The 11,007-nt window shown below is 35.6% G+C and overlaps 1 protein-coding gene across 1 annotated transcript in view; it reads right to left on the bottom strand.

Annotated features, from left to right (window-relative positions):
- Positions 1–11,007, bottom strand: part of SNTG2 (syntrophin, gamma 2) — a 624,924-nt gene that overhangs the window by 294,421 nt on the left and 319,496 nt on the right. The window contains exon 10 of the mRNA XM_006863995.1: positions 7,525–7,652. Coding sequence (XP_006864057.1) covers positions 7,525–7,652 — 128 coding nt within the window. The remainder of the gene's footprint in view (positions 1–7,524; positions 7,653–11,007) is intronic.

The raw sequence follows: 11,007 nt of genomic DNA, 5'->3' as shown, positions 1-11,007 counted from the left end.
TTGTTTAGTTCTTCTGTGACTTTGTCAAGGTTCTTTCTGGTTGTTCTATCCATTTTTGAAAGAAGTGTATTAAAATCACCCACTATTATTGTAGATTCATCTATTTTTTACTTCAAATCTATTAGAGTTTGCTTTATATATTTTGAAGCTCTTTCTTTGGGAGCATAGAAATTTATTATGGTTATGTCATCTTCTACATTTTTTCCTTTAATCATGAGACACTGTCCTTCTTTAGCTTTTATGCTGGTGTTTACCTTAAAGTTTATTTTATCAGAGATTAGTAGTGCCACTCCTGTCCACTTTTTATTGCAATTAGCTTGGTATAATTTTTTCCATCCTTTGACATTTAATCCGCTTTTGTCTCTGTGTGTGTCTCTTGCAGACAGCATATTGAAGGATCTTGTTTTCTTATCCATTCTGCCATCCACTGTCTCTTAATTGGTGCATGTAATCTGTTTACATTCAGTGTAATTTTCAATGTTGTTATTGTTAAGTGTCATTCAGTCGGTTCTGACCCATAGTGACCCTGAACAAGGTTTCCAAGGCTGTAAATCTTTACGGGAGATGAAAGCCTCTTCTTTCTCCCGTAGAACTGCTGGTAGTTTCAAACTGCTGACCTTGTGATTCACAACCCGATTCATAACCACTATGCTACCAGAGCTCCTGTAACTATCAATAGGTAGGGAATAATTGCTGCCATTATGTTTGGTTTTCTGTGGTGTTGCTGCTTTCTTTATTCTATGTATCTTCCTTTGCTGAGTTCATGCTTTTTGTGTTCTTTCTTGTGAGTTTCCTCATAGTTTTAATGTTTCCATGTTCTTCTTGGATTTTCATTTTCTTGGTATGTTGTGAAGTGTTAATTTTCTTTGAGGTTACCTCATAGTCCATTAACTTTTCCTTCCATTTAGTGCAGTCTATATTATCCTGTAATCCACCTGATCTTATCACCATCTGGATCTCTGTTCCTATGTGTTTATTTTCTTTTACTTTGTAATAGTTTTGATCATAGACTGACCTCCCAGATTCTCTCAGTTTGTTCTTATAGTTTTGTTCTGTTCTCAACTCTTCCTTCTGTCGATTTAGTTCTGGGAGGTGCTCCCACATATGTGAATCTCTGATTGTTGTCTGTTCTTATTGGTTCTCAGTGTACTGAACTTCCTTTAGGATGTTTTGTAGCTCAAGGTTGGTTTTGGCAAAATCCCTTAACATCTGTTTATCATGGAGTATATTGATTACACCATCGTATTTTATTCATAGCTTTGCTGGGTAAAGGATTCTTGGTTGGCAGTTTTTTGTGTTTTTTTTCTTTCTTTCTTTCTGGGTGTTATATATGTCTCCCCATTGCCTTCTTGCTTGCATGGTTTCTGCTGAGAGATATGAGCTTAATCTGATTTGCTTGCTTTGTATGTGACACTTCTGTTTTCCCTAGCCGCTTTCAGGAGTGTCTCCTTATCTTTGATTTTGGAGAGCTTGAATATGATATGTCTTGGTGATTTTCTTTTGGGGTCTATCTTCCTGGGGTTCGTTGAGCTTCTTGAATGTTTACATTTTCACTTTTCAGGATGTTAGAGAAATTTTCCTTCAGCAGTTCTGCAACTATTTCCTCTGTGTTCTTGTGTGATTCTTGTTTTGGAATGCTGATAATTCTTAAGTTTTTTTTCTTCATGTTGTCCAACATGAAACTTAGACCTTCTTCAGATTTTTTTATCCTTTTTTCTGTTTGTTCTTCTATCTTACTGCTATTGAAAGATTTGTCTTCCATCTCTTCTTCTACTTCTTTGCCCTTTCAGTGTATTGTCTATTTCTGAAATTCTATTACTGATCATTTGGACCTCTTTCTGTTGGTTTTGAATTGTTTCCAATGCTGTATCTATCTTATTTGATTGTTCCTGTAGTGCTTTCCTGACATCTTCCTTGTTTTTCTCAACCCCATTGTAAAGTGTTTTGAAACATTTTATAATCATTTTTCTGAATTCCTTCTCAGGCATTTCCAAGGACTGCCCTCCTTTCAGAATGTAGTCCAGGTCTACCTCTAGATCATTTGTCTCAGACATTTTATCTTGCTTCTGGACATGTGCTGATATGGTCATCTGCTTTTGCTTCTTGGACATGTTTAGTGTTTATGTGTGGCCTTAATACTTAATTGAGTATGTGTTTTAGTATTTTTTATTCTTTCTGATTGCTTCCAGGTAGATGTGATCAGGATGTGGGCATCCCTTTTTACTCTTCTATTGCTTAACTCAGAGTAACTTTCACAGGTATTGTCTCCTTCCCTGGTATATGGCAGTTGGTATTGATTTTTACATGGATTTTGGGTTTGAGAGTGTGCTTGTAGCTTGACTATATAGCAGCAGTTGCTGTCTCTTCCTGGGTAATATATATAGAGAAAGAATTCCCAAAAGGTAGAAGGTGGATCATAAAACAGCAAAACATCAACAGCAAAAAAAAACAAAACAAGATAAGAAAATTAAAACAACAACAACAACAACAAAAACTAGAGTGGATACTGTAGTCTATAATTGCAGAAAAGGGAGAGGAAGGAGAGAAAGAAAAAAAAACCAAAACTGTAGCCTAATATGAGTATGACTTTAATGTCCTCTTTCAGCTACTTGCCTTCAAAGCTGTCTGAGAGATTTCAAGATGCCACTGTTGGTTGTTATGCTACACTTCACGATTTAATTTAATTTTCAGCCTGTTTTGCTTTTAAACTCTCTTTCCCTCTCCAAACCCCTTGTTCTAGTTTTTTTTCCGTATTTAATAAAAACAACAACAACAACAGTTCAGGGCCGGCTCTGGTCTGAGAGTATTTGTGCGCCTGCATGGCAGAAGAACCCACTAATGGTGGGGGTGGGGGTGTCCACTTGCTCAGGCACACCCTCTCTAGTCACCAGAATGGAGGTGCACAAACAGTGGGGAGCCAATGAACAGATATCAAAAAGGAAAAAGAAAATCAGAAAAAAGCAAAACTGATAAAGTGTATTGTCCACCTTTGCTCCAAGGTTCCTGTGGCATTTTTCCAGGGTGTGTCTGCTTCCTGGTTGGTCTTGCCATTTGGTTTCACCCAAGTTGTTGGCACTGGGCCGCCAGAGCCCGGCAGATTCAAAGTATGAGATTTCTTAACTTTCGCTTCAAGTTCCAATAGCTACAAGCCTTCAGAGTTTAAAAATCTTTGTACTTATGTGGTTCCGAGTTTTGAAGCTCTGCCCTGAATCTACTTTTTCTGGTATTTTGTGGTATTGCTGATGGCAAACCTCACTGCACCTCCACCCTAGCTGCCATCCCTGTGTAGACTCTTGACTATAGAACATTTGAGATAATAAATATTAGTTACACAGTAATAGAAAACTAACATAGCAAGGTAGAACAAAATTACAGCCTTGTTCATTTCATTAACACCCAAATAATCCTGGTATTCTTTACATAAGGTCAGAGAAATGTATTAACAATTAACCTAGCCACCAAAATTACATTATTATGCTAAATAATCAGTGATGATTTATTACTAATTTTCGAGAATCATCAGATATCGTTGATTTTCCCTATATAAGCATTTATTTTAAAGCTGTTTATAGAATATATATAGAATAAGTTTATATTCTTATTGACCACACTTGCTATTTTTTATGCCTGTTTTAGTTAAACCTTAAGGTAGTCTTCTCAAACAAATTCTTATTGAACAATCTTTGTCTATATTGTGTAGCAAATTATTTAATCTATTGCTGGAGACACATACCTTATATAAAAGCATTTTACCCAAGAACCATATGAGGAAGCAGTCTTCCAAACAAGCCAAGTGGCCATGTTTTCTCTTTTCCTTTTCCTGCTGGCATTTTTACACCTTTAAAAACAATCACCTTTACTAACCCTTGCCCTCACCATCAGGGCCTGGTGTCTGTTAACAAGGTTAACAAGCTACAAAAATCAGTAGGTTGATATTATAAAATAGCTGGAAGAGAAATTTTGCTTTGTCTTCTCAGCTATAATCCTAGTTGGGAAAGGATAGCATTAAGCTTACTGTCGACCTACTGGGCCAAGAATAGACTGGCAGAAGGTAGATTTCAATTGTGTCACCGAATTATGAGGCCCAGTAAAAGTCTTTCATGGAAAAGTTTCACCAGGAAAATTTCCAAAAGCAAGAGAAGACAGATTGTCATGCAACTGTTCCATTTAAGTCTCTCATCCATGACAAAAAGTGAGGTGTGTGTGGAGAAGTCATCATCTCTGCTCAGATAGCTTTTGATCCAGCAAGACTTCTGGCCTGTTGTAAACTGTCTATTCCGTATTGCATGTGATAATAGAGCAATCCATATTAGTTATTGGCTCCCATGTTTAATGGTCTCCTGGTGTGGCATACTAGGATCAGAACTGGACTGCAATCCACAAGGTTGGCAGTTCAAACCCACCAGCTTCGCCCTGGTTGCTATGAGTCAGAACAAACTTGTCAGTACTTAGCAACAACAATCTGTCTAGGAAATGGAAAAGTCCTTGGAATACATTCCCGATTAGCTGTGTTGTACCTGTTATAATGCAGCAGAGCAGGGTCTCCTGATGTCATACATACTACTTGAGAATCAACTCCGTCTTAAAACAAATACAGTAAATGGTAGTTTAAGGCAGTAGATATGCTTGTAGTACTTTGGAGGAAAAGAGAAATGGAAACAATTGTACTTATCAAAACTGGTATTTGTAAATTAAGTGGTTATAGGGAAATTAAGTGTTAAATATATATCTACTATTTAGGAGTTTCTTTAAAAAAAAAATTCTTTCAGGAAGTTAGCCAGTTCAATTAAACTCAAGATAAAAAATGAGACACATAAATGGTGGCGATAAATTTGAGGTCATGCATGTAGGCAAAGGTAGAATGTGTGTTAATATACCTATCTGCTGATTTCTAACCTATTGGGTTGTTTTGTTTTGTTTTTTAACTCACTACAAGATATTGATTGAAATCTCTTCCTAAGCTATAGTTTATAGCTTTTACTTTAAGATTTTTAAAAACTTATATAAAATCCTCAGTTTTTCAAATTGCTTTTTAGATTTCTCAGACCATGAATCCCTCAGGAGAAAGCATATAGGAAGTTTAGAATTCTGTTTGTACAGGTCAAAATGGTCACGTCAATTTTCTTTTTCCTCTATTTCAAAATGTAACTGAAGGAGCTTGCAAGTGGGATGGAGCTCATTGCATTATTTTAGCCTGTAAACTAAGTCTTTAGCACAAATTTTTTTCAGAGTTTACATCCTGAATGACTTTGATTTTTGTGTCTTCCTGTCTATAGTAAAACCTGTTTAAAGTCATGAAAAATTAGTCAGTGAAGCGATCTCTTTTCCTTACAAAACAATATATTATTGTCCTATGAAAATTTAGAAACCTTTCAGTTTGTTGTTGGAGCTGGATAATTTTTCTAAAGCAAGAAGAAAAAAAGAAAAAAAAAGAATAGTAGTAGCTGGCACAAACAATATACCACCTTCTTGCATTCTATTTAATTCTTTGTAGACACATTGCATTTATCATAATGATAGCTTTATGGATGGCTTGATGGGTCAAAAATTTTTGGTGCCAAGAATAATACATGTGTCTCTAAATATTCTCAAGCTGACAAAATGGTTGGTAAAATCTGCATTTAGTTAATAATTACAAGAGAGCTTCATCACTTCCCCTAGCGTAAGAGACATTTTATCTTATGTCCTGTAGACATTGATTGTGTTAGTGGGAGGACAGGGCACCACTTATGAGAAATGCATGGCATTCATCTTTTCTTCATCACATTTAGATGGCAGATGGGCTAGTAAGTGTTAGATGAAGTACAGTGGCTCTATCTTTCAAGAACCTATTTAATTCAAATACACTGATAGACAAGAGATGAGACCAGATAATATTTCCTTGCCTGTCAAAACAGACAATATACTTATTTCCCAGATAAACCAACAGCAACCCAAAGAAACAAATTATATAAAATTCACCTTCCCCTGCCACAAATATTTTTAAAGGATTTTCTGGTAGTGAAAACCTAGATTGCCAAGCCATTTTACTATATAGGTAGTCCTAGACTTACAATGGGGTCTGTTCCAACAATTGTTCCATTGGTTCAGACATAAGTCGAATACCTCTTTTTATTTTTCTTTATTATTATCTTTTATTATCAATATATTTATATGTCTGATCTTTATTTGTCTTTGGGAGCTAGAAAAATTATATTTGAAAATGATAACATGAGCAATGAAGCACTTTACACTGTACGCAGTACATCTTTCTAAGGATAAGACGTACAAAACAAAGCAAAAAGAGATAGTGTTAGTGTCGTTCATCATAATTTGAACACATCATAACTCCTGGACTAAGTGTATTATTAAATTCAGAAATAAATGTCTATCCAATTCGTTACAAATGTGTTGTTGGTTCTCTCTCTGTTTCCTAGTTTTAACCATATATTTAAAAATCAAACTCAGGGTTTCTTTAGTGCTATTGAATGCTAATCACATGCATATTAATTATACATGCATACTAATTGTCACAGGCTGTGCAACTAGCATCAGTTAATATTAAAAATCAAATTATAACTATCCATCTAAAATATTAGCCAGACTTTTACTTAACAGTTAGGGATGAGAATCTCACTATTTACTTTCCCTTTTACTCACCCATTTTTCAAAGGCAAGGCCTAATTAAAATAATAATAATATTGTTTCTTTTCCTGATAGCAAAGTAGACAGAAGGTTCACACAGTTTTCTTTAGAAATTCACAACTTAGCTTATATCTTGGCCTTTTAATGATGATTAAATAGGAGTCCTGATGTGGTGCTATGGGATAAGCGCTGAATCATAAGTTTGGTTTGAACAGTTCTTGAAAACCCATCAGCCACTTCTTGAAAGCACTGTACTGGGTTGCTATGAATTGGAACCAACTCGACAGAACTTAACAACATCAGCAATAACAAAAACAAGTGCAATTAGCCACAGAAAACATATTATACTTATTAAGAGCTAAAAAAAACCAACAGCAACATCCTTTTCCATCAAAAATTTATGAAAACCTAAACCTCTGGAGATAATTCTTAATTAAGCAATTTCAAAAGCTATTCATATTTATTTATTGCTGGTGCTGGTCCAATCTTCTCATTTTGTTAATGAAGAAAATGAGACCCATGGAGTTTAAATGACTTTTTAAATCATGTGCAACTTGGATAAAAATACAAGCCTTTTTATTCCTAATATTTTAATCTGAACATTTAAAACTGCAAACGGAATTTCTTCTTTTAGTGACCAGACTTCAAAACCAAACAAAAAATTAAGTCACCTCATCATTAATAATAATAAATCTGGAAGTTTTCTGACTATTTTAGTTTTCTTATTTTCCCTTGATATTTAACATTTACTTATTTATGCAAATGTTCAAACCCAGAAGACATATACTTGCATAAAAATACAGTCAAAACACTTTGAAGCCATAATAGATTATTAAGAACTGGCAAGAAATAGTACACATGATTTATCAGTTTTACCCACTTTGAACAATGATCACACACCTTAATTTTTCTGTTCCAGCTTTATACCTTGAGATTCGAGCCATAGACAGCGGGACTGACAAGGTGTCTAGCCAACGTTTTTCATATTTTGGTTCATCAGCTACAGGTGAAGATGGTGATGATGGAGCCTGTGGGGGGAAAAAAATGAGAATCAATAAACATAGAATCAGTCTGGAAACACTGTGCAAAGGAAAGGTATCAGCAAGCACCAAAAGTATATCCCATAAATTCATATTAAATACATTTTAACTGATTTTTAAAATGTGATAATTTTCTGAAAGTTCTATAAACAAATAATTCCTCTTTGGGTTGAATTTAAGTAATTTTTTTCTGTCTCTTTTAACAAAATATTATACTAAAAGCAAAAAAACTGACAGGAAGAAGAGGAATAGGATGTCAAAATTTGAAGAAGAAAGTTAGAGCTATGATAATGGTGCTAAGTCAATGAAGGTTATATTAGAAAGATATCCAACACCTTGAAATATCAAATTAGTCTGAGTTTAGTTCCTTGATACAACAAAAGAAATAATATTCATAACATTCTAATGTAAAACAGATCACATGATTTATTAACTACTGGCAAAGATCTTAATGTCTATTCATTGAATGTGAGTGTCTCATTTAAAGGCAGAGTAATCATACAGCCAATAATAATAGAGAAGCCTTGAATAATGTCCTCCAGGGACTGGTCCCTTCTGATAATATACAGCTTACTTTGTTGTTGTGTTAAGAATTGTCAAGTCAGCTCTGACTCATAGTGACACTATATAAGGTTTCTGAGGCATTACTGACGGGTTTGGCCTGCTGATCTTATGGTTAGCAGTCCAGTGATTACTCAACAGTGCCACACCAGGACTCCACAGCTTACTATATAGTTATGGAAATCAAAATAGAATGGACTGATTTAATGACAGACACATTGACCAAATGAACAGAATTGAGATTTCAGCAGTAAATCCACCCATCCATAGTAGCTGACCTTTGACAAAGGATTAAAATCTATCCAATGAGGGAAGAAACAGTCTCTCTAATCATTGATGATTAGATATATAAATCAAAACTATAGGGAGATACCATCTTACCCATGTGAAAATGGCAATGACAAAAAAGAAAAATAAGTAAGAAATTTTAAAACCCAGAAAATAACAAATACTGTTTTAAGTAAAGTTACCAATAGTATTTCAACTCCTCTTCACATTTGATAAGTAATGTGTATTCCTTGCCTATTGCAGCTTCTTAATGAGTCTTCCTCCAATCCTGATGCCACTTTATTCTTCATAGAATTTGGCTTCTCAGATTGCTTGCTCATCATGAAAGTTTCATAAGTATGGTAAAATGATACAACTCTGGTACAAATCATTCCTGATTTTAAACTGCTAAGTATCCTCTTGCTCTATTCTAACAATTGCCTTTTAATCTACGTACAACATCCAGATGAGCACAATTAAGTTTTCTGGTAGACCCACATTTCACAACGTTATCCATAATTTGTCATGATCCACAGTCAAAAGTTTTTGCACAGTCAGTAAAGCACAAGTAAACATCTTCCTGATATTCTTTGCTTTCAGCCAAGATCCTTCTGACATCAGCAATGATATCTCCCATTCCACATTGTCTTCTGAGTCTGGCTTGAATTACTGGCGGATCCCTTTTGATGTACTGTTTCTGCCATTTAAAAATTTTCTTAAGCAAAAATTTGGTTGCATGTAATATTAATGCTATTTTTCATTCTGTTAGGTTACCATTTTTTTGTAATAGGCACAAATACATTGATCTCTTCCAGTCAGTTTGCCACGTAGCTGTCTTCCAAATTTATTCACTGAGTACTTCCAGTGCTACATCAGTTTGTTGAAACATTTTAATTGATAGTCTTATCAATTTCTGAAGACTTCTTTATCGCTTTTGCCTTTAGTGCAGATTGGACTTCTTCCTTCAAAACCATTAGTTCTTGATCATGTGCTACCTCCTGAAATGGACGGATGCCGCCATTTTGCCTTCGTCACTTTGGGGATGGCTACAGCTCTGTGTAATCTGCGCCGTGCCGTCACGTCTGCACTGACGCTACTGCTTCTGGGCCTGATGGGCCCGGCCCGTGGGCTCCTGGTGCCCAGCGCCCACATCCATTCTAAGTCATGGATTACATAGTGGGACTCACCTCCTGCTTCCTGTGTTTCCTGGTACTGTTGGGCTGGGTCCTATCACACCTGGAGAGCTACAAGAAGCAGGAGTGAAGAGGACAGCCCTCTCCCACATTCTACACCCTGCCCATATGATCATGTCTCCTGCATTTCAGGCCATCACTGGATTGTGTCCCTCAGTACAGTGACCTCTTCTAAATCATGGCCTCTCCATGTCTCCATAGTGATATCCTGGGAACATGGCTTATTAAGGGACCACGTTTGTACCAATAAAATCTATTTAACTTTAAAACAAAAAACAAAATAAAACAAAAAAACCTAATCTATGGAGTCCTGGCATGGCGCTGTGGGTTAATGCGCCAGACTGCAAAGCTGTTTGAACTATAAGATTGGCGATTCAAGCTCACCAGCTGCTCCTCGGAAAACCTATACAGGATAGCTATGGGTCAGAATTGACTCAATGGTACTTAACAACAACAACAACATTCTGGTACAGTGACTCTGTTTTAATTTCCATTTTCTTTTGATACTTCCTGCATCATTCAATATTTTGCCCATGTTTTTGTTTTAAGTGCCGTCTTGTCAGTTGCAACTCTTAGCAACCCTTCATAGGATTTTCAAGGAACATCTGTGAATTTGAACTGTCAACATTGTGGTTTGCAGTCCAGTGCTGATTCTACTGTGACAGACCAGGAGACTATAGAATAGTTCCATATTGCAACCTGAGGATTGAATTTTTTACTCAGTTCTTTCAGTTTGAAAAATGCTGAGAGTGTTAGAAAAACTTTTGGTTTTTTAACTGAAGGTCTCTGTACATTTCATTATAATGCTTTACTTTGTCTTCTCAAGATGTCTTTTGAAATTTTCTGTTCAGATGATTTACTTTATCATCTCTTCCATTTGTTACTCTACATTTAATAAATTCTATCATGCATTTTGGTCTTTTCTTTTTTGGTTGTTTTTATTGTGAATTGAGGGAAGATTTACAAAGCAGATCATCAGTTTTACATTCAACAAATCATACACTTAATTCTGTTACAGTGATGGCAGTCTCCTCCATGTGCCATCAGTCAACAGTATTTACTCCTATTCATTTAACTTTTTCCCACCCCCACACCGTGTAACCATCAAAGAATGTCTAATTTAGCAAGATAATTTAGTCTTAATTTTAACAATAGTAGTCTTATGCAATATTTGTGATTCTTCAAGGTAGCATAATAGTCCATTGTGAGTATGCACCAAAGTTTGTGTATCCATTCTTCCATTGATGGCCACGTAGGCTGTCTCCATCTTTTGGCAGTCATAAATAGTGCTGCTATGAACATTGCTGTGCATATATCTACTC

This window comes from Chrysochloris asiatica, unplaced genomic scaffold (assembly GCF_000296735.1).
Source record: "Chrysochloris asiatica unplaced genomic scaffold, ChrAsi1.0 scaffold00058, whole genome shotgun sequence".
NCBI lineage: Eukaryota > Metazoa > Chordata > Mammalia > Afrosoricida > Chrysochloridae > Chrysochloris > Chrysochloris asiatica.
The sequence above is the reverse complement of the archived record's forward strand: the minus strand, read 5'-3'. Positions and strand labels throughout refer to the sequence as shown.